Source organism: Rattus norvegicus, chromosome 11, assembly GCF_021556685.1.
Source record: "Rattus norvegicus strain SHRSP/BbbUtx chromosome 11, alternate assembly SHRSP_T2T, whole genome shotgun sequence".
Lineage (NCBI taxonomy): Eukaryota > Metazoa > Chordata > Mammalia > Rodentia > Muridae > Rattus > Rattus norvegicus.
The window spans coordinates 78478889-78504176 of NC_141544.1; the positions used below are offsets into that span (position 1 = coordinate 78478889).

Below are 25288 nucleotides of genomic sequence, written 5' to 3' on the forward strand. Positions count from 1 at the left end.
TATATTCCTCATTCACTATTTATTGAAAATTGACCATGTGCAAAGCATTCACCCAAGGCCTGGCAGAATGCATACAGTACAAAGAATCAATAGCCATTCTAGATCAGGTGTACAAACACTCTTTTGAGAAAGGGCACAGGATGGTCAGAATGTTTTGAGGTAGGAAATAACCAATGGACAAACAAAAGGGATAGGTTCACGGGGCAATCTACGTTTAAGAGAGCAGGGCAGGCTAACGTCACGCCCATGGTGCTACTCAGAAGACCAGATACTCTGCACCCCAAAGCGTTTTTGTTGTTGTTGTTGTTGTTCATCAGTATCTCTGTTTTCACTTAGGTCATTAAATTCATAACCAACAAATGAATTTCTTTTAAACCATTGTTGCACTCGTCTGACTATATCTAATGACAGTTCATCTATCCATATATGCAAATTAATAGCAATAGTGATATATGAGATGGAGCCACTTCAAAGTAGTGCCAATTAGGAATGGTTGGGAACAATGGTCTAATACAAAAGGTTTGCCCACTGATGACTATTAAAAAATCTAGCCCAGGACTTCCTGAGCACAGAAATGTTGTCTGACCATGAGAAACAGAACTTGCAAAGGCTTTCTCCTTTGGACAGCCACATCTAAGAATTATGACACTGAAGGGAAGTAATCCATTAAGTCTTAATTTTCCATCTTCAATAGCAACTAGAGGACTGATTAAGGGAACTCAGTCAATTAACTGGAACAAAATAGACACTAAATATGACTTGCGTTTATTTGACCTAAAGGAAAACAAAAATTTGTCTACTCTTAGCTAAAAACTGAACCTTGGCTCCACTAATATTCCCTCTTACCTGGAGCCTCCAGATGATCTTATGACCAACAGAAGTTTGACACTTTGTAAAAAATTAAGGTTTGTTTTCATCTGCGAGTGCTTGTTCCCGGGTATGCACGCGCACCATGTGTGCACGTGGTACCTGAGAAAGCCAGAAGGTGGCTCTGGCTCCACTGGAACTGCAGTGACAGCAGCATGAGCCACCTGACAGGGGTGCCAGGATCCCCACCCCCTCTTCAAGGGCAGTGACTTCTCATAACAGATGATCTCTTAGCACGAGCCATCTCTCCAGCTCCAGCAATGACATATTTTTAAAATAGTAAACATCTATTTTATTAAACATTAACCTGATGTCTTAGGACTTATTTTTCTAAGCTGTCCTTTCCTGACAATAAAGAGTATCACAGAATATCATTTATATTACAAATATACTTAGTCACATCTGGTCTCCAATTACTACCTTTAACTAATTTTGAATGATAGGAAAAGGTAGACCAAAATCCTTCAACTCTGCAGATAGTTGATTTGTTTACCCCAAACAAAAGGAAATGGCTCTACTAATTTAGGACTTCAAAATGAAACTGCAAGTGAGCAAACTTGGGAATGTGGGAGTCCCCCTCTCAAAAGCTGACTCCTGGGGCTGGGGATTTAGCTCAGTGGTAGAGCGCTTGCCTAGGAAGCGCAAGGCCCTGGGTTCGGTCCCCAGCTCCGAAAAAAAGAAAAGGGGGGGAAAAAAAGCTGACTCCTTTTTCTTATGGTACTCAACACACTTCCCAACTTAAATAAAAAGGTTTAGCCCCTAAAAACAGCTAAAATGGCTTGCTTGTTGATATGAAAAATGTCCCAAATTTAATCAGAAATAAATCCCATAACCCAAGGAAAACCTGTTTTACAATACAGCCCCATGTTTGGGGTCAGACAGCTGAAATGTTTATTAGCACTACAGAAACCAACCAAAGTTGCCAGTAGGTGGTCATGTACAACAGAATTTGGTTGACAAATTATACTTACATATGCTTTCTTAGGCATAGTCAGCAGCAACTGGAACAATTCAGACTTATTATAGGACAGTAAGGCTGAAGAAACACCCAGGGTCCAACAGCTCTGTCTGGTGTGGGGACGACCCCGGCGCAGCAGAGCTTCCTTCCAGCAGTGGGCGAGTGAGGGCAGTCTACAAGCTCTGACTGGTGGCAAGAACAAGTGTCCACAGACGAGTCTCCTAAATGTGCTCTACATCAGGCATCTGTACTCTCCCAATTATTTCTCCACCCAACTGTATTGACCTTCTGGTGCTTCAGGTGCCAGATACCTTTATATCTCAAATTCTCTGAATGTTTTTTTCTTTTTAAATCAAAGTTCTCAGTATTAAATACATACTTGGAAAGTCTGGAGGGAGACTGGGAAGTAACAACAACAAAGCCACTTTGCCCTGATCACTATCTAAAATCCTTAAGAGGTTTTGTGTTATAAATACTAATAACATGCTTCTGTAATAAGTAATACCTTTCTGATAAAAATATTCAAAAGATTAAACTAAATTAATAGATTTTGCCAGGTGAAAGACTAAAAATAGGATTTACAAGTAACCCCTAAAATTCCACTTGCATTAAAAAACAAAAAAGTCTGTGTTGTAAATACTCAGTTCCATAACATCTAAATTTGCTGGGGTTTAGCTGACTCCAATGTTTACACTTAAACAATCGTTTTACTATAAAAACAACGTTCAGGATATTTAAAGTTCATGAACTTCTGGTCAGGCTTAAGATAAAAGAGCTCACACTGATGAATGGACCTGAACTCACGGGGTCACCCTGATATTGCTACAAAAGTTCCAGCTGTATGCTCTTGGTAAGGTGGGGTGACAACTCTGTGTGCTTTGTATTTCTTTTCGATCAAACGCGTTTATAAGATGCAAAGGTTTTAACTATCCAATAGAAGGTACATAATTTAAAGCATTATCTAGAAATAACATGTTACCAGTAATTTACAATTTAAAAAGAAATCAGCCACAAGAAAAGTCAAAGCTAAAAACAAAATTTTTACTATGAATCAGTGCTTCTATTACCCTTCTCAAAGAAGTGATATTGTAATGTGATGTAAAGGCAACATTGAAAGTTCATCTTTAAATTAACCACCTAATTTATCCCTAAAATTACAAAGAATCAGTCTTGTACAGGTCAAGTTCAGTAAACTAACATGTTCTCTCAGCACAAAGCAGCACTAGAAAACAACAGGACAGATGGGAGTTGAATAGTTTTGTAGTGTCTGCTCCATCAGTAACAGACATCAGACGGCATCCATCCCAGAGCACAGACACAAGTAAAGACTAGGGCAAGAACGCCTCACACTCTTGGCTGAGCAATGTCCTTTGTCTCTGGAACTTTCTAGTTTGAATGAAACAAATTTTTCAAAGTAAATCAGGTCATGTAAGTTGGCTGCTTAAATAACATCATGATGAGGTATGAAAGCTCTGAATATTCCTTACATTCAGCAGGATTTACCAGAGATGTGCAATAGCTTGTCAGGGCAACTTCCAGATAATAGCTTTTATCTATTTTGGGGTTATGATGAATTCTAGAAGAGTAGTCTAAAAAGATTTCAAAGGATATGCTCTGAAACAGACTTGAGCAACTTTTCCTTCAGAATTCATTTTGAATAGAGTATCATTTAAAAAAAAAAAAAAAAAAAAAAAAAGACTCCTCTCTGATAGTGTGTCCCAACATTGAGCCAAGATGGCCAACTAGCACCGAGAAGTCACATTGAACTCATTTGCAGTTCTCTTGGCAATCATCCTTTTTATCTTGTTTCTTCCCCTTCTAGTCCAAGCACAAATGTGGGTCAGTGAGCACAGAACTGGAAGCGCCATTTGCAGGTACATTACAGTCATCATTAGATAAGCAGGAGGTGGGCGTGTTCTTCCTAGGTACGGGAGGGAGGGTCGCAGGAGATGGAATAAAACCAGGGGACACTGAGGTTATCCGATCACTGCCCTTTAGTCTAGAGGTCACACTGCGGAGACTAGTATGCTCTTAAAGGTAAGGATGCTGCACTGTAAGAGCATGTATGCAGCATGACTACATCAGAATCGAGCTGCACTCAACAAAGGGAAAAAAAATCCCTAAGTAACATTTAAATACGTGTTATCTGCCAGTCACAAAGAGGAAAAGCACCTAGGGTGAACTCCAATTTACCAGGACCTTGATCAGGACCACAAAGCCTGAGTATCTTTTGTAATGCAGAAACACAGCCTTTAGTTGCACTGGTTTAAAGAAAGTGGTGGGTTTTGTGTTCTTCTTACAATTTAATTGAATTTTAGAACATGGTTTCACTTAAGGACTATTAGCCTTCATACCAGCATTAAAACTGAACCACTTCCAAATCCTAGGAAACAAAACCAAAGAGAAGCAAAAGCCATACAAACTAATATATGCTTCTCTCCTTCCTGCTTTAAGGAAATCTGCCAAGCCAGGATCACATTTAAAAGTCAAAGTGTTAATTCTTCAGCATTCCTGACAACTAGAAGCACATTCACTGAAGGCTGAAGGTGAGGGATTGGATGGTTTAACTTTAATATCTGAAGAAAATGACTCCATTAGAGGAAAGAAAACCATCCCATTTCAATAAGGATTAATGCGAATGTGGCTAGAAAAAGCCACCAGGTACTCCAAGGGTTGATTCACTGTGGAAGAACTCGAGAAGAGTACTCTGACGTATACACAAGTCTAAATATCTCCCTTGTCCAAGTAGTTGTGTAAAATTCAAGATAAAGGTTTTAGTTTTATCTTTTAATGTCATTTTCCCCACTTTACGGAATGAGGAAGAGTCCTCTTTTTCCCCCACAAAAAAAGGGAGCCACATTAGTATGTGTACATTCCCATGACTCTAATGTAAGTGCGGATCTCCAAAGCTTAGGGATTTTTCCATAAGAGAGTGGGCCGTTCTAGTCACCCTTGTAATAAAAGGGTATTCCACCACAGAGAGCCAGAGGTTTTCCAGATGTGTGTAAGAGAGCAGGTGCGCAAGGCAAGCAAATGAGCGCAAACAGTATTATGGAAAACATTTGAGAAATTAGCTCCATGAGGACTGTGGGCTCCACAAGAGGACTTGACTGGGTAGCCTGGTCTGACACAGGAACAAGAAAGCAGAGGGTTGCTTCAGAGCTGGAAACCTTCCATGGGAGCCTCACACTGCTGGAAGATGTACTGCTGCTGGCTAAGGTCAACCTGGGGTGCGATGCTGCTGTCCTCGTCCTCCGTCCCAAAGTAATGCTCAATAAGATCAAAAGCCTTCTGATAGATCTCCTGGTTTTCATGACTCTGTAAAAACTCAATTTTATCCAGACCTAAAATGAAGAATAAAGAAGAATCTTTCTTGAAAATCTCAGTAACTACATTCTTAACTCTACTTTTTTGATATAAGAATTCTCTACATAAACATATTACATAATCATATAGAAATGATTGTTACTATTACATCTGAAAGCTAATATTATAAATTAACATTTTAAATTAAATGCACATGGTAAGCAGTTTCTGGCCTAAGGAAGCAAAATTTCTCTTACGTTGTCACTGTGTCACCCAGTGTTCCCGTGTTCCTGTTTTTATCTGACTATTGTTCATTTCCTCATACACAGCTAAAAGCTGCCCAGTCAAAGTCTTACTTACCATATGCTTCCTCAATCAAAGCACAGTAAGGGTTAATTCCTGAGCCATTTCTTTTGGCTTCTTGTTCCCCAAGCCTCAGGATGTTTTCTAAGCCATTTAGGGCAACCTGTACAATTTTTGCATCCATGACAGTGAGGAGATCACAGAGTGGCTTGATACAACCCAGTTCTACTAGGTACCTGAATCAGTAAAAAAGGACAATTTAGTCATACAAACTATTCAACTGTTAGATTTTTATTGAACTGTGAGGCATCTTCAAGCCTGCTGTACAAATAAAATATGTTGTCAACTATGGAACTTTAGGGAGGACTTTGTTTAGCTCACACATCTTGACTACAGTCCATTATTGAGGGAAACCTCTACCAGTCTGCAGAACCACTAAGCCATCTCCTTCAGCCTCAACCAGTACATAAAGATTGATAAGTTAGAAGTTAGTTATTATTTCTACATGTAGGCACACTTCTCAAATACACACTGTGTGAGCTAAGAGAAAAAGAAACCAATGAAGGACTCCACAGCTGTTATCTTTTAACTCTAGCAGGACTTACAATGCAATGCAGACTAAGCATAAAGATATCAGACACAGACCTCTGTATCACATGCACAGCAGATATTCACACTCCCCATCATTCCACTCTCTCAAGTTGTATATAGAGAAAACGGAGATAACTGATGGAGCTGAAACCTGTCTACATGGAGTGTTACTGTGGAACTTCGTGCTAGTCTTTACAGCCTTTCTACACTGCTTTAAACTTAAAATACATATATAGATTTCTAGAAGGAAGAGAGAACACAGAAAACTAATATTATACTATTACAATAGTATATACATATGGGTATATATAGTATAGTATATATGATAAAGATGAAATCACTTCTAATGACATGGAGATTAAGAAAATAATCAAAATCCATCTTATCAATTTAAAAAAGAAAACATCTCACAATAAACTAAGGATAGAGGAAATATGATAAAGAGCTTAACAAGAAAGTTAACCTAGCATCATATTTAAACAAAAACAAAGAAGCAGCAAGGGGTATTCTCTAACTGTTCCTACTGCACACTACATGCAGACCTAAGCAGTATTTTTAGAAAGGATTTAAAAAGGAGTATAGAAAGGAATGGAAGAAAAGTCTTCCATTATTGTCTGTGCAGGTTAGGAAACACACACACACACACACACACACACACACACACACACACACACACACACACACACAAACGGAGGGAGGGAGGGAGGGAGGGAGGGAGGGAGGGAGGGAGGGAGGAAGGGAGGGAGGGAGGAAGGGAGAGATGTTGTGTGAACACCAAAAGGGCATTCTATGCTATCATCAGCTAGGCACTGGCCAGGGGCCTCGGTCGTGAGTTAAGGGTCAGACAGCAAACTCTTGGCTCTGAGTTAATTACTAGTGTATTTACAAGATATTTTATTTAGAAATAGCTGAGAGTAGTTAACACACAACAGTCCAGTTTACTTTACATCGTTTTCAAAAATGTCAGAAATGCACAGAATAGCACATTTAATGTGACTTATTCATTTGTTGTTGAGACATATCTGCTCCTAACAACTCCCCATTCATGGATTCAGAGACACTGAACATCCCTACCTCCAGATGAGGTGGTACACTGTGGCAAGGTAGCCAGCCATTGGGCAGAAATTGCCTATTCTTCTACAGACCTGTCGTGTTCATGAGAGGACACAGTTACAGGACAGGACAGCTTAGTTCTGCCAAGATAGAAGAAGCTAGCCATAGTAGTTCCTGTTTCAAAGGTCTGTTAGATGATCTAGGCCAGAAGGCCGCAGACTGATGCTCCGACTTCCTGACACACTGGGGCTGTATAGGTAGGCAGCTGCCTCTACAACTTGTCTCAGCTCTGGAAGCTGTGCTAGGCTTCCTATATTTTCAGATAATATTGGTTATTCTTGGATTTCTGACAGGGTGGAAGACTAATTATAATCTCATAGCCAACCCAGGCTATTTAATATTTAACACTGAGAGAACATATCTGAGGATAGTTTTCAGATAGTTTACAAACTAAACCAGAACAAGATAGATACGAAATTATAAGCCTTTTGTAAGTTAGGATATATAACAGCGTGTTCTATTTAGTTGACAAAAATGATAAAATGGGTGTTAGGTGTATTTTTTACTTTTTAAATTACAGAAACGGTAATAGTTCTACTCAGTTTATTTTTGAGAGAAAAGGGTTTTTTGTTTTGCTTTTGTTTTGTTTTTAAATTGGACAGAAAAGGTAGTTTTGGCAGAGCCTTCCCATAATGAATAAAGATTTCAAGGGAGCAATCACTGGGCAAGAAGGCAGACTTCTGGGTTGGGAAGAGGAAGAGGGGAGGCAGGAGGAAGGAACTTCCTTTTCAATGGGAGAGAGCATGGAGACACAATGTAAGTAGCCAAAGGCTGTCAGTTTAAGTGGTGGATCCACCGGGATTTACCACCAGAAGATTTATAACATAGAATAGCTTACGGATGGGAGAGATGGCTCCGTGGTTAAGAGCAATGACTGCTCTTCCTAAAGTCCTGAGTTCAATTCCCAGCAACCACATGGTGGCTCACAACCACCTGTAATGGGATCTGATGCCTTCTTCTGGTGTGTCTGAAGACAGCTACAGTGTACTCACATACATGGAAGAATAGCTTACAAAATTAGGATACTAGGTTCTGCGTCCAGCAATTGTGTTACCTGTTGATTCTAAACTAAGATTGTGTGGTGCTTTCCTTCACGCAGTAACTCAACTGGGTTCCAGAGAAAGTACAGGGCAGAACTGTGGTGTGCACCCCAGCCAGCCACATGAATTTGGAAGTGCAGTGCAGGCATGGCAGCAGTTGGCCATGGGAACTTCTCAGGCCAGGTAGAGTCAGAGCCAATGTGGGTAAGACAGGCCACAGTTAAAAGGAAAGAATGTGGTCTCAGCCCGTCCGTCTTGGCCTGTCTGCTGGGATGGGCTGCCTTTTTATAGTTCACACAACAGAGATTCGTAACACACACAGAACGGGGGGTGGGGGGCAAATAAGTCTTTTTTTAAAAACCTGAAAAGAGAGAGAAAACAAGTATTGAAAACTAAATATAAGGGTTGCACAGATGGCTCAGAAGTACACTTGCTACTCTAGGACCTGAGTTCAGCCTCCATCACCCATACCAAGCAGCTCACAACCACATGTAACTTCAATTTATCTAGTCTTGCAGGCACTTACATTTACATGAAAACACACACACACACACACACACACACACACACACACACACACACCACTCATACATGAATAACTAGAATTGTAAAAATAAATCTTAAAGACGAAATGTACTTCTGAGTCTAATCATAACACTGATAATTTCCCAAAGTGCCAGACTTAAGCATTCAGTCAAGAAATTCCTTTCTTAGTGACCAAGGTTTTAGGTTATATATTGGGGATGGACAGAGGTTAAACCTGTTTTCCTTTAATTTGCAAGATGCTACCTAGGTAGTGCTTACTTGATCTGCTCAGCTGATCCTCCAGAAGTTGCATTTGTGATGGCCCAAGCAGCTTCCTTTCTCGTCCGGAACTCTGCTGTTTGCAATATACTGATGAGAGCTGGGAACATGTTAGCGTCTATCACAGTCTGAAATTGAAGGAAAAGTTAAAAGAATAGGAAGTTACATGAATTGTAAAATTATTACTAATTGTCATTATAATTTGTTTTCTTTTTGTTTTGTCTTTTGAGACCAAAACCAGCTCCGACTGACCTGGAGCATGCTAAGTAGACAAAGCTAGCCGACAATTTACAGTTCTAACTGCCTCTGGTTCCTGAGTGCTGGGATTAAAAGTGCACCTTTTGAACTAACTTGACGAGAGAGAGAGAGAGAGAGAGAGAGAGAGAGAGAGAGAGAGTGAGTGAGTGTGTGTGTGTGTGTGTGTGTGTGTGTGTGTGTGACAGAGAGACAGAGACAGAGACAGAGAGAGAGAGAGAGCGCACAGACACAGCACTGACTCCCCCCTTCCACCATGGCTCTGAGGATGGCAGCTGGGCCTTTGGCTCGCTCACTCAGCACCTGTTCTTCCTGCTGAGGCTTCCCTCACACAGCCGACCGTTGTCTTAGGAGGCTCATACTTATACCACAGGTAATACCCTCATGGAGTTTGTGGTTAGAAGAGATGGCAGTACATAAATTCTCACTGTACAAGACTGGCAGTGAGTTTTAATTCCTAGAAGCCATTAGAAATATCAGATGTGGTGGCACGCTCAAAATGAGGGTCATAGAATTGCCTACCTGTATATGACACACACACAATAAACAAATAAAGGTGAAATATATTTATTTACCTGGGCTAGGAAATGTTAAGGCAAGCCTTTAATTGCATACTAGAGAGGGAGAATAGAGCCTATTCTTTTGAGTTTGATGCTAATGTGGTCTACATAGTGAGTTTCGGATCAGCCATGGCTACACAGAGACCCTGTCTCAAAATAATAATAGTATTTCTTTTTTTTTTTAAAGATTTATTCATTTATTATATATAAGTACACTGTAGCTGTCTTCAGACACACCAGAAGAGGGCATCAGATCTCATTACAGATGGTTGTGAGCCACGATATGGTTGCTGGGATTTGAACTCAGGACTTCTGGAAAAGTAGTCAGTGCTCTTAACCACTGAGCCATCTCTCCAGCCCATAGTATTTCTTTTTAATGGCATATTTTACTCAATTCCAGTTACATATTATCACTAGTCTTCCTAATATACTTTCTTCATGCTTGAAATGGCCCAGAAACCTAATATAGGCTGGTATAATTTCTTCTATCAAGAAAATGAGAAACTCTGCAAAAGAGCATATTTAAAGAAAATAGACCTCCTGGGCCTAGTGGTATTCACCTTTAATCCTGACACTCAGGAAGTAAAGGCAAACAGATCTCCGGGAGTATGGGAGCAGCATGGTCTGAACAGTAAAATTCAGGCCAGCTAAGGTTATAAAAGGCCATTAATAGTCAATAAAAACTTTAAATCAACCTAACACATGGGTTCATTGGAAAATGTAATTTAGTAAGAAGTAAAGTCAATCTATAGCATATAGTTAGTTCATCAAAACATTTTGAAGGGCTGGGGATTTAGCTCAGTGGTAGAGCGCTTGCTTCGGTCCCCAGCTCTGAAAAATAGAAAAGTAAAAAAAAAAAAAAAAAACCATTTTGAAAACATAAATACTTTTTTTGGATCTTCCATAAATTAAAGAGGAAATGTATGGCTAAGCAAAAATATCAAAAGACAAAAGACTATCATCAGGATACAGAAAAATCAGACTGAAAAAGTAACACTGGAGGTTGACAGTTCTACGGGAAATGCTTACAGTCTGTATATTAAAGGCTGACCAAAACAATTTTACTTATAATTAAAGATTTAAAAAAAAAAAGAGGCTGGAAGGATGGCTCAGCTGTTACTACTCTTTCATAGGATCTAAGTTCAGTTTCTAGCACCCACAGATGGCTTAAAACTGACTGTAATTCCAGTTTTGGGAGATGCAATCCCCACTTCTGGTCCCCAACAGCATCACATGCACATGATGCACATACGTTAAGGCAAGCACATACACACATAAAAGTAAATAGAATATCTTGACAATGCACCTTTCACACAGGGAGAGAAGGGAGGGTACGACAGCATTACCTGGATCTGTGCCCTATTTCCAGCTGTAATATTAGAGATTGTCCAACATGCTTCTTTTTTGATAGATTCCTTTGGGCTACTCAGCAGATGCAATAAACTCTGAAGAGCTGAGCAATTCAAAATTACCTAAAAGGGGGAAAAAAAAAAAGAGTCTTAAATTTTTTTTTGTTTTGTTTTTGTTTTCGTAGCTGGGGACCGAACCCAGGCCACTGAGCTAAATCCCCAACCCCTTTAAGTTTTAATTATGGCATCGTTCTCAATATATCATTTGGTTTTGGATTTTTGTTGTATTTTTTTGTTTCTTGAGACAGGGTCCTATGTAGCAGAGTGGCCTCAAACTCAATGCCTAATGTAAGAAGATCTTGAAATCCCAGATCTTCCAGTATCTACTTCCCCAGGAGTTAATAAGTACATCTTTAATTCAACAAACTCGTTTTAAGAAACATGTAGGAGGAGAGAAACCCTCCTCTAAAATTTTAAAAGGTAACTTTATATAATACATAAAGTATCTTTAACTTGCATTTACTCATGTATGTATACAGACTTGGGTAAACCACAGTACATATGAAAATCAGAGAAAAGTTTGAAGCAGTTGATTCTCTCCTTCCATCATGGGTCCGAGGAATCACGCTCAGGTCAGTAGGCTTGGTGGCCTTTATCATTTGAGCCAAATTACCAACCCAATAAAAAAATCAGTACTAGCCTGAAATACATTCTAAGATTATTAAACTGGTTTCATTGTATACATTCACAACCACCAGGACATTTGTGGTGGAACACACAATGGTAACCAAGCACTTGGGAGGTAAACATAGGAAGATCTTGAATTTGAGGATAACTTGATCTTTATAGTCAACTGGCTCTCCAAGAAATAAGCAAAAAACTAAAAAGAAATAAAACAAAATACAATATAATACATCTACAATGATGTATTTAAAAACTCTAAGAGGCACTAAAGAAAGGGCTCAACAGTTAGAGTACTTGTTGCTCTTGCAGAGAGGACCCAGCCTCAATTGTGGTTTATAACCAGGCACAAGTCCAGTTCCAGAGATCTGATGCTTTCCTTTCTGGTCCTCAGAGGAACCAAGCTTACATATAGTACACATACATATGTGCACACAAAGCACACAGAATAGAATGAACTAAGTCTTTTCTAAAACAACTAAAAAATAGGGGCCAGGTGTGTTGACACATACTATAATAATCCTAGCACTTGGAAGACAGAGTTGGATTTCTACTGGGTTTAAACCCAGTATAGAGAGAATTATTATAATAGGGCCAGCCAGGGAAACATTGTAAAACACTGTCTCTACTGAAAAGAAAAGGGGTAGGGAAACTTTGCTGAGGCCTTTGGTGCTAAATAATGATATTCTAACCCTTTGGGGCTGACTTTCTAGAGGTTGAAGAGGGTTTGACCTCTGGAATCTTTCTACCTTATACTCAATAATCCAATACAAACTGAAGTCTACAGGATACTAAGAGTTAAAAACCAAAGCAAACCTAAACAAAAAGCCAATACCTTAAAACAGCTTTCAAAAGCAAAGGAATCAGATTATATCAGAAACTAAAACAGATAAAATCATTAAAATGGTAGGTAGGTGAAGAGTTCAAGAATCCATCACTGTACAACTGAATAGGCTCTATTCCAGAAAGAGGCAAGTATTTATAAAGAAATAGAAAATAACTGGTAATTTAATGGTTTTACTTACTACACAAGTAAAATAGCCCAAATGGATGGAACACATTCTTTTTTAAAAAATAAAAATAAAAACCCTACCCACAAAATCGCCAGGAAAAACAAAACAAATCAGCACATTTCAGGCCGGTCTGGAGGTGCTAAAAGCCTTTTCAGACACACAGACATTAAAATGACAGGCAAAAAAATTAACATTTATCTAAGAAAAACTGCTACATGTCAAAAATCCTAAAATTAAAATGTATACCATATCAGATGAAAAACTATTTGTAACATGGACTGGCCATACAGTCCAGAGAGTAAGTGCATTTGCTGGCAATCGGCCCGATGACCTGAATTCAGTCTCAATGACCCATATAGTAGGAAAAAACAGACTCTCATTACATTCTCCTCTCACTACCATGTGACATATACAGATATCACACCAACACACGCACACAGAAACACAAAACAGATGCAAAAAAAGTACAACAAATAATTTATCATAGTTAAATAAATTAAAAAGAAAAACCTAAAATAGAAAATTTCTTCACTAATATGAATAAAAGTTAAAACAAAGCCATGCATTTCCTATTCAATGTATCAACTAAAACAATAAAACTTACAGCTAAAAGTGTTCTTTCATTTACAAAAAGAAAAGAATCTAGTAGTAGTGGTGTGTAGGATGATGTCATTACACAGCAAGGCAGATCCAGCCTATCGCTGGATGAGAAGGACAGGTTGGTGGAGAAAAGTCTAGGAAGGAGAGAGGAGGAGGAGGGGTGGGGGGAGAAGAGACCAAGATGGAGTCTACCATGGAGGATGGTTCAGATTTAGGTGAATTAGATGGATTTTATCTTGTCTAGGTAGGTAGTTTATATCTTTATCAATTGGCACTGAATTTACTGTGTGGATGAATTATGAATTGACAATTTAACATGTAAACATAATTGTTAACCTGCAAGTTTCTGGAACTTTGATTTTACCAGGCTAAAGAGGACAGTGTGTGAAAGACATGGCTAAGAAGCAGCTGGACGAGCAGTTGGAGCGAGCGGATCTGGTTCTGTTGCCTGCACAGAATGAGAATGTGCAGGGTCTGCAGAATGAGGTGGGTGTGTATAGGTGGGTGTGGGTGGGGTGTGGTAACTACCTCCTAGGGGACAAGAGAGACAGCCAGGAGAGGGTGGCTTTCAGACCCTGTGGCAGAGTAGCACAGGAACTGATAGTGAATGATCCTTTTTAATTTTTACCGCAACAGGTGGTGCCCAACAAGAGGTGCCCAGCAAAAGATCCTCAATTTTTACCACAACAGTGGTGCATACCTCTTAATCCCAACAGAGGCAGGTGGGATCTCTGAGTTTGACGCCACCAAGGTCTACAGAGTGAGTTCCAAGACAGCCAGGGCTGCACAGAGAAAGCCTGTCTTGGGGGGCGGAGGAAGAACAATGAAGGAAAGAAGGAAGCAGGGAAGAAGAGAAAGGAGAAGAGCAGAGCTGGGGAGGGCGAGGCAGGGCAGAGATTTAATTCGCATGTTGCCTGGTATACAGGGCCTTTTTGCTACATCCTCACACCACAGAAGTTTGAAGTCTGTGAGTGTCAGTAAGCCCCTTACGTAGGAAAGCAGCCGCTCAGAAGCGATGGAGCACCACACCCTCACTACTAAACACACACTCATTCACCACAAAACCACCACAGAGTTAGAGTAAGAAAACAATTAGCTTTACTCTTTCATAACTTGGGCCTGAAAAGCTGGATAACCTAAAAAAATAAAATAAAATAAAATAAAGATTTTTCTAAGTGTATGTCATCTACCAAAACTAAGCCCTTAAGATATAAACAGACTCTTCATGAGTAATCAGACTGAAATGTTATTAAAAGCCTCTCCTCAAAGAAGATCCGAGGCCAGATGAATCCATTAGAGTCCTAGCAAACCATCAAGGAAGAACTTATACCAGAACCTCTTTATCTGTTCCATAAAACATAAAGGAGCACTACCAAATTCACTCTATGGAGCCAGCATTATCTTGACAGTAAAACCAGGTCAAGACAGTACCCCCCCCCCAAAAAAAAAACCACCAAAAACCCTACAAATCAATTTCCTTGGTGAACATAGATGCAAAACTTCTTAAAAATACTTGCAAATCCAAGGACACATTAATAAGATTATACATTATGACTGGTGGGCTTTATCACAGAAAAGCAGGGTTGATTAACGCATACATATCAATAAGTGTAAACTCAAAGACAAGAAACTATGTAATCATTTCAACAGACTCTGGAAAAGCATTTGACAATTAATTCAACATCCCTTGATGATAAGCGTTATGAAGACTTTAGGAATAGAGGGCACTAAACTATAATGCCTCACACATTTATAATAAAAAATACACACAACAACCCTACAGCCAACGTTAATGGAGACAAAGCAAGCATCTCCTTAAAAATGAAGAGCATGTGTATGCTTTCCCCCTCTTTTTTGATAACAGTGCCCAAATTTTTAGCTAAAGCAACTTGAGGAGACAAAGACATAAAGGGGATTAAAACAGGAAGGGGAGAAATCAAATTATCCCTATTTGTAGACAGGATTCTGGTCCGGTTTTGTTCTTTTCTGTTTAATGTCTTGATTTTGTTTTTGAAGCAGGGTCTCACTATGTAGCTCTAACTGGCCTAGAACTCCCTCTGTAAACCAGGCTGTCCACACTCACAGATCCGCCTGCCCTGCCTCTCAAGTGCTGGAACTGATGGTGTGGACCGCCCGGCCGTGGCTCTGATCTAATAAATGCATTAAAGTTACAAGTTACAAATTCAATATAATTAAACAAAGAGCATTCACTTATACCAGCAATCTACTCAGAAAAATTAGAACTAATTTTCCATTCAAAATAGTTCCCCCTGAATTCTATCTAGGAATGCATTTAGCCAAAGGAGTGAAAGACCTCTACAATAAAAACTTCAAGACAATGACAAAGAAAATTTCAGAAGATACTAGACAATGGAAACAAATTCTGGATTAGCACAATAAATTTTGCAAAAATGGATATACTACCAAAATTAATTTATAAAATTAATGCAGTATCCAAATTTCTTATGTTTCTCAGCTTTAGAAAAAGCAATATAAAAATTCATATGGAACAACAACAATAAAAACAAAAACACCAAAAAGACTCAGTCAGCCAAAGCAATCCTACAGAGCAAAACCTCCGCTGAAGTATTAGAGTGCCAGACGTCAAGTCACGGCGTCACACAACCACAGCAGAGACAGCCTGGTACAGAACTGCCACAGGACACCTCTATCTCACCTCAGCATATGCAGAGAACTCCAGATCCTACCCACAGAGATATCATCCATAGTCCCAAGTTTAATGCTGCTTTATTCGTTATAGAAAAAATTAGAATAAATCTAATCATCCATTAATATAGATGAACAAACAATGAAAAGTTGGTATACATATAAAAATAGTATTCAGCTCTGAAAATTAAAATTACAAAATTTGTAGGATAATAGATGTGCTTAGAATATAAAATATTGGGGCTGGAGAGGTGGCTCAGCCGATAAGAGCACTGACTGCTCTTCCAGAGGTCCTGAGTTCAAATCCCAGCAACCACATGGTGGCTCACAACCATCCATGAGGATCCAATGCCCTCTTCTGGTGTCTCTGAGGACAACTACAGTGTACTCATATAAAACAAATAAATCTTAATTTAAAAAAATATATAAAATATTAAGCAAGATCACATAAACTACACTTTCTCATACTGTCATATATGGAATTAGCAAATAATTTATGTACATATGTAAAAAATGCACATGTGGATACATTAGAACATGTAGAAAAAAGAACAGGAAAGGCTAAATATTGAGGGAGGAAGGAGGACTGAATTAAAGGAACCAAAGAGTTTTGTTCTGTTTTATCAAATCACTGACATAAATAATTCTAGGTTATCTACCCAGAAGCAATTATAAATCTTCTAGGAGAATGGTAAATGAGCAATAGGAAAAGAACAGTAAAATCAGCTGCACACAGTTTCATGGCAATATACAAAACAGCCAAAGATAAACATGTCACAATGTGTGAAGAGTAGCAGTAGTTAGGAAATTCAATTAAGATACTGGGAGAAATAAGGATCTTCAAATTGCCAAGAGATATCACAATATAATTTTTAAATACAAAGAAGTGATCTAGAAAATAAACGCGTCAGGAATTAAAAAGAATACATGGTAAAAAAAAAAAAATACACGGTGAAGAGAATTCTAGAAAAACGTCATGGGAGGGGTCTTGGGTCACACAGAACTTCTTAAACGAAGAGGGACAATACTGCACAAAATAGCTAAAAATGGGCGTGGAGGAGACATGGGCCACCAGAAAGCACCCTAAGAACAAAAGCAGTGACTAGGAGTAAGGCTATTAAAAAGTTTGTACTCCCAAAATAAATAGGCCCCAAAAGGGGGATGAAACCAAAATCTAAGTTAGGAATTTGTGAGGTTCTTTGTTAAGACACTAAACAAACTGTATCTAAGAGGAAAATAACACTTTGTTCAAAGGTCAGGAGGAGACCCTTAGCTGTTCTTATAGGTGCCATATAGCTGTTTTCTCATGAAGCTGCTGTCTGAGACTGATGTGAGTGGAACTCAGCTCAGGGAAGGAGACTCTGTCCTGGTATATGTATGTATATATGTCTGAAAATTTCACTTCCAATGATTCCAACTTCTTGAATGTCAATGATACAGAAGCAAGACACCTATGTTCTTGTAAGTAACCCCAATAAACCTACTGCTTCACTAAACCTGAAGGAATCCTTTTTTTGGTCTATTTTTGTCTTATCTATAGTGAGGATATGTTTCTATGTATTACCTGAGGGGAAAAAAGACCATATAGGGAAAAAGAAACTTAGAGAAATAATGGTTTAGGATGAATAGGAAGGTAAATCAAGTAGACATGGTAAAAACAAACGAGAAAACCAAAACCTCCTTATACCATTCTATCTAACACCTCCCCACATCCCCTCAGTATAAAAATAATAATAAAATAGTAACAACAACAATTAAAAAAACCTAAAATCTCACTATACCCCACCTAGCAATGTACACTTGAGTACTTGTGCTATGCCAGAGCCTATTAGATTATAGAGGCACAGACATGAGTAAGGTCAACACCGTATACTTCTAAAATTATACAACCTAGTGTGGTTTAAGATGAAATTTCCCTATAGCCTCATGTTTTAAATACTTGTTCTCTAGCAGGTAGCACTATTTTAGAAGGCTCCAGAAACTCTGAAAGGTGGAACTAGCTGGGGGAAGCGGTTTGCTGAGTTTTGTGTTTAAGTATCGTACCAAGTCTCTTCTACTGTTCCATCTACTTCCCAGCAGACGGACACAGAAAAGCTCCTCTGCTACACTTTCATAACGTTCTGCTTGGTAACAGGACTCAAGCAGAGAGCCGAATGACCACAAGCATAAGCCTAGGCCATAAGCCCAAACCAAGTGTTTTTACTCACTCTCTTTCCTTTCTTTTTGAGACAGGGATTTTCTATGTAGTCTTGGCTGTCCTCAAACACTCACCTGTCTCCATCTCCCAGGTGCTGGGATTAAAACCTGTGTATCACCACTTCCAGCCCAAACAGCCTTTTAAGTGGTTTAGGGAAAGCATTCTTCAATGATGAGAAATATACCTATAAATTATATAGTAACAATACAGTATGACTAATGCTCTTGTAAAAGATTACCACCCAACTTAAAAAGAGTTTGAGGTTCAAACAAAGCCTTCCAAAGAATACAATGCCAATATAAAAAGCACAAAGAATAAAGAATCATACAAGAGTACAGTTATGGGGAAAGCAGTAGCCAAGGCAGAGAGAGGAGGTAAAGGAAAAAAAACATGTGCTAACCTCAGAGTTAAAGAGTAGTCAGGCAAAATACAACGAACAAACAGCAAGAAAGAACATAGGTGCAACAGGAGACAGTGAAAATGTTTTCTTGTGTGGGGCTAGGAATTGAACTCAGGACTTCATATATACTAGTCAAGCAATTTATGGCTGAGCTGTACAAACTTGTAGGGCTAAGCCCTACAAACTTGCCCCCGACCCCAAGTAAAAACATTAATATGGTTAAAAAATCCAAGATATGGGCTGGCGAGATTTATCAATGCATAAAGTCATTTGCCACAAAAGTCTGGAAACCTGACTGATCCCTAAAACTCATTTTAATGAAAGAATAAAACCAACCACACAAAGACGTCCTCTGACATCATCCACAAGGATGTCCACACAGGAGCTATGCCACATGTATGCACGTGCACATAGTACACAAACATACAGAATTTTAAAAATTCAGAATGTATAAAGACTGCATAAGTAAAAGACTCCTTTCCCTTCCTATATTCCAACAACCAAGTTCTCTGAGATAATCAAAGTTATTAATTTCCTGTGAGTTGTCCCAGAGAAATCTTATACAAGTACAATCAAATATATATTCTCTTTTTCTTGTCTAAGACATCGACACTGTGCAATGCAAGGGATGAGCAGCGATAGAATACCAATGAAAGATCTAGCGAGAGAGCGAATGAGGAAGAGTAGAATCAAGCTAGTTGCATTACTGGCATGGGCAACTGTTAAAGCCAAATACTGAGACTGAAAACTAAAACAGATAAAGAGGGGGAAATGAGTTCCCTTGCAGATGGAATAAACTCAAATTAAAAGCACTATAACTATGACATGAGAACACAAATCTAATTTCCTTCTTTTTAGAGATTAGAAAATTGAAGTTGAAGCTGATTGATACAGCTGAAACCTAGCTCTCAATTCTTATAGCCCATGCACATAAGGGTTGATGAGTGAAGTTATAGAATGCAGGAATGAGGCTAAAGAGCTGCTCCTTAATGCCAGCAAACAAATGAGAACAAGAATAGGAGGTTACTAACAAGAAATAGAGATAAAGAACCAAAGTATCCATTATCATGGAAGTCTAGAAAGATAATTTTAAGACACCATCACCAATTCGTCAGAGGCACCTGGAATAAAATAAATGGCTAAAACAATTCACTGTGGACAACATGTCTCATTATTAAGTGTAGAATGGACTTTGAGAACTATGAGGAAAGAGTTTTCTTACAGAAAACTTAGCATAAACAAAGGAGGGCACTACCAGAAAGTACACTACTAGAAAGCCCATTTGGTGCTTCTAAGACCCACTACAAATAAAAGCAGAGAGGAACTGACAGGAAGAATGTTTCATAAGGGAACCTACAATTGCTACAAATCACAGAATGACAGAGAGGTACTGAAGATACTGAGAATATTAAACACCATTAATTAGTACACTTAACAATACAGAATTCAATATAACAGAACTGTGCTCGTGAAGTTTAATGGACTCACATTAGAGAAATGTTATCACTTGTTCATACCTGTGTCTGAATGTCATCCCCTGTAACAATGTTTCCCACAGCCCGCAAAGCAGGAGAAACCACTTTATAATCATTGTGCCTACAACCATAAAAAAAAAAAAAAAAAAACAAAACACATTAGAAACAATAGTTCTATCCAAAATCTTTTCTTTGGGGGATGAAATTCAAAATAAGGACAATGTGGTTCGATTTTAGAGCAGAAAGGCACTTTATGATTATGGCTATGTAGGGAACCTACCACAGTGACAGAATTGACCATTACCTTAAAAAGCAATCATTCTCCTTATTTTTAAAGAAAATTCTTTCCTAGTAATCTTTCCCAGATACTTCAGCCTGAACTCCACACTTTTATTCTTTGCTACAGGGCCCCTCTCCCTCTTACATGGTCTCCTGGAGCTGCTAAGGTGACGGGGAGGCATAGGCAACATTCATACACTGTTCCTATTTCTGAATCTGCTATGTCTACAGTTCAGCTAACTTCAAAACCCAAGTGAAACTCACATCTCAAATACTTTTCTGTTTCCACTAAACTACAAGGCTGCCTCAATGGACAAGAAAGTTTCCCACAAAGTCTGCTGTATGTCTGTCAAGACGGACATTGAGGAGAGATTTCAAGGTAAACTTATAACATGTAACTTTCCTCCAAGACCCTATTGTCTTGCTTCACATTTAAGATCTAATGACTAAAATGACACAGGTTGTAAACAGGACAAATGTTTCTCAGATTTTTACTTCTTTGGACCCTAGTAGCACCATGCTGCCTTTAACTTGTAACAAAACTACATTGCTGATCTACAATTAGTCTGCGATTAGCTATAACACACAAAACTGTTTTGTACACCAATTAATTTCATGCTGCTTATAACTTTACTGTTTCAACATCATATTGTGGCTCCATTTTCTTCTAAGGATTAGCTAAAGATTCAGAGACTCAAAGTCCACTTCTAAGACTGTGAATCATGGCAACAGGAAGGAGACAAGCAGGAGTGCTCAGACACTTCCTTCAAGATCATCTTACATCAGAAGCTCCACAAGTCTCCTGCATACTCCTGCATCGATGACTGCTTGGATTTTATCATTGGGTCCATCTGACAGGTATGAGAGAGCCCAGCAAGCATCAGCCAGTACATCAGTGTCACTGACAAACAGCAACCAAGAAAGGACATTCAGACAGGGAGAAACCTGGTTTAAAAAAAAAAAAAAAGAAAAGAAAAAAAAGATGATTACAACTGCTGGAGTGAGATAAGACTCTCAAGAAGCTTACCAGATAGATGCTGGGTGAGTTACACTTCTAGTTAGGAACCGTCAAGTCTCTGAAGGACATTTCTATCTCTGGCAATGTGGTCAATAGGTATTCAGTTTACTAAACTGAGGATGTCAGAACACAAGAAAACTGATTTCAAGAAGAAAACTTTTATGCATTCTTCCTTAATACACACTTCCAACAAGGAGGTAAAGGAACTTCCACAAACACTACTGCTGAGAACTTCTGTTGCAGAACTTTGTTATCCACAAAAACTGCTACAGCCCTAAACGTAACATAGAGCTTCATCCCAGCACTGAGAAACTACACTAAATTAAAAACGAAAACAAACTACCAAAAGCATTTTCTCTACAAACCAGTACATTTTCTAACACTCTAAATAATTTTATCAAAAATTGTCCTAGCCAAGTGGTGATGGTTCATGTCATCCCAACACTCAGGAAGCAAAGGGAGGCAGTTCTCTGTGAGTTCAAGGACAGCCTTGGACTCAAGTTCTGGGACAACCAAAGCTACAAGAGAAACCCTATCTTGAAAAACAAACACAAAGCAAACAAAAATCCCTTTCTGTAAACATTAATATTTAAGAGCAGTATTCCCTAACAATTTCCCACAAGCGTAGTATTTACCTTAGCAAATTCTGGAGGTGGACTCTTCCCTCTACATAGATTAGATAAAGCCCACACTGCATTCCGGGTCATGGTCAAGCGGTTTTGCTTTGAAAATAACCTACAAGTATAATGGTTCCATGGTAAGTTCTAAGATACTAATTCTCTAGAAAGGAATTAATACTACTGATAAAGGATTCTCTAACTTTTCTCCAGAACAATAAAGATTCATCCCTTTCCTACATTACTCACTCTTTGAAGATAAACTTCACTAATTTTTATTCACTATTTCAGAATTTCAGTAAGAGACATCACCCTAACAATGTAACAAGATACTGGAAATCAAAATAACACTAGGAAATCCAAAATGATGTCCCAAGATATAATACTTCTCATATCAAAAAAAAAAAAAAAGAAAGAAAAAAAAGAAAAAAGGAAGAAGACGACACTTACTGCAGCAGAGGGGGAAGGATATTGCAGTCTAAGACGTAGTCCCTGCACATGGTGCTATCTCCAGCAATGTTGCCAAGAGCCCAGACTGCCTGTGAAGTAAAGTTGTATACTTTCATTCCCTCACAATTCTTTAAAAGGGATGCCAGCATACCATAGTAACATTTTACAAAATCAATAATAGTTCACCAACATTTTATATAAAGACTATTATTAACTCTTAAAACCACTCATCAGGGAGTCAAAGCAGTTCCAGGATTAGAGTTAGAAAATATGTGACTATGTGGAAAAGCAAAAGGAAATGTTCCACTAAAGTGAAAGCTTACAAGTAAGAGAACTTTTCCCAGAGCTGGGAATTGAATTCAGGACTTCACACAATTGCTGGCACTGAACAATTGCCCCACTACTAATAAGATGTACCCCCAGTCTGGAGGCAATTATTTTTATAGGATCCCATCCTCCCTCATAAGTAATATTTTATAGTCCTCTGCACAGAACAAGGATTTAAATGGCTTACTTGGTAGATTAAAAATGTACTTAAGGTTGCTTTTAATAGAAAACTCTTAAGCACATAACCAAAATAAAAATATAGGTGTTTATTAAACTTGTGAAAGTTTAATAACAATGGTCTCACAGGTGTACATGCCACACTGTACAATTTTTATTTTAAAAAGAAGACAGCTAAAAGCTGCAAGAATGCCATGGTTGAAAGGGAAATACTAGAGGATTTTTCCTATTTAAACAAGCTATGACTCACTGTGATGGAGTAATCTAAATGAAGCTGGGTGTGGCTACGAGAATGTGAGCTCTCTTATCTGTGTGACTGCTGAGACCTTACCTGCTCCTGGACATCTTCAAACTCTGAGCTAAGCAACTCGATGAAGATAGGAACAGCTCCTGCCTGAATCACAATCCGGGTCTGAAGAGAGTTTCCTGAAGCAATATTTGTCAGGACCCAAGCTGATTCAAACTACAAAGACAAAAGTAAGTTCCATTACCTTATTAAAATTTAGAAGGTTATTTACATAAAGAAATACAGTATTTTGAACATAAAATAAAAGTCTGGAGTCAGACTGGGACTATTATTGGCATATTGTAAATACCATGTTCATTTAAAATAGTTTCCAGAATACCTCAGTCTATGAAAGGAATATTTAAAGGTATCTAAAATTTCAGACCAAAGTATAATTACCATGAAACCACAGGGGAAAAAAATGTGTTTCATAAGTTTATATGAAATGATCTCTAATGAAAGGAACAAAATGACAAATAATATACTTCAATACAGTTAAAATACCATTTCATTAAAAGGTTAAAAGGGAATAAACACATTAATATACATATTGTACACATAATCTCTAGACAGTCACAAGAAACCATCATAAGCTTACACAGACAGGCCTAGATGATTATGAAATGGCCTGGAGCTCTCTATGTAGACCACACTGGCCTTGAAATCAAGAGGTCTGCCTGCATCTGCCTCCCAAGTGTCAGGATTAAAAACAAGTGCCACTATACCCAGCAGCTAAAGGTAAGTTTCTTACAAGAAAAAAGAAAAAGAGGAGGGGGGGGGAGATGAAGAGGTGGTGGCAAAGTTGAACGGAGGAAAAGTCGGCCTAGTATTACAGCACTGGTAAGGAGAAATGAACTTATGGCCAACAATTACAGCTATTACCAATTTCAGAGATTCTTAATTTTCTCTTTAGCTTAACATTAAGAAATCCAAAAGTAATTCAATCAAGACTCCTGAATTTTGGGGTTGGGGATTTAGCTCAGTGGTAGAGTGCTTGCCTAGCAAGCGCAAGGCCCTGGGTTCGGTCCCCAGCTCCGGGAAAAAAACAAAAAACAAAAACAAAACAAACAAACAAAAAAAAAACTCCTGAATTTTATTAGGTTAATTCCTTCTGCCATTCCCTATTCTTTAATGAATAGTGTATGTAGTAGAAAAAAAGGTCACGTTTCTATTTAGAGGTAAAATTGAGTAAAAAGTCAATTACATGTCATCAAAAACATGCTTGTGAATATTTTCTAAGATTTTATACCAGTGAAAAGGCAACTGTCACAGGGAAAATCAAGCTGTCAAACGTTGGATGCAGCAGAACAAATCCATGCGACCGACAGTAAATTTATAGCAGAAGAAACAAAAGATCAAGTGAGTTCTATATCTATGTGTTCTTTCTTGTCCTTATGGGATACATCTATGTACGATGATCTGATTTGGTCTATAGTTGGGAAAAAATGCCACCAGAACGAAAGGGAAGTCAAAAACACCTATGAGCAGAAATGTTTGGCTAGTACTATATGATGTACATACATGAAACTACATCAATAAAGAAGACTTTGGGGGTGGAAGTATAAAAAAAAATTAAAGCTGAAATATCATGGGGGAAAAGGGCATTTTATATATTTATCTCTAGTTAATTAATTGAAGAAATGTTCAAACTCTTTTCAATCTCTCTGAGGCATATACATAAATATTTCATTTGCTTTTAGTTCTACTACCTAGGGAAAGTTCAAACAGCATATTACGTTATTTATCCTATAGAGGAGGGGCTGCCTAAATGTAGTGCAGGCAACTATTTAAAATTAATCGGTTAGAATACAAGTCAAATGATGCAAGAAAGCAGCAGAATGTCCTATCAGAAGGCAGACTCGAAGTTCAAAAGAAGAGGGGCTGGAGAGATGGCTCAGCAGTTTACAGCACTGACTGCACTTCCAGAGGCCCTGAGTTCAACTCCCAGCAACCAC

At 38.5% G+C, this 25288-nt stretch overlaps 1 protein-coding gene across 4 annotated transcripts in view; it reads right to left on the reverse strand.

The window, feature by feature from the left end:
• Kpna1 (karyopherin subunit alpha 1) overlaps positions 1-25288 on the reverse strand; it is a 58775-nt gene continuing 33487 nt past the window's right edge. For 3 of the 4 annotated variants that reach the window (NM_198726.3, NM_001443858.1, XM_087575818.1), the window contains 9 exon segments: positions 1-5169; positions 5492-5670; positions 8983-9110; positions 11144-11269; positions 20222-20300; positions 21240-21403; positions 22112-22211; positions 22544-22632; positions 23379-23510. In NM_198726.3, coding sequence (NP_942021.2) covers positions 4982-5169; positions 5492-5670; positions 8983-9110; positions 11144-11269; positions 20222-20300; positions 21240-21403; positions 22112-22211; positions 22544-22632; positions 23379-23510 — 1185 coding nt within the window. In that variant the 3' untranslated portion in view covers positions 1-4981. 4 annotated transcript variants of the gene reach the window in all.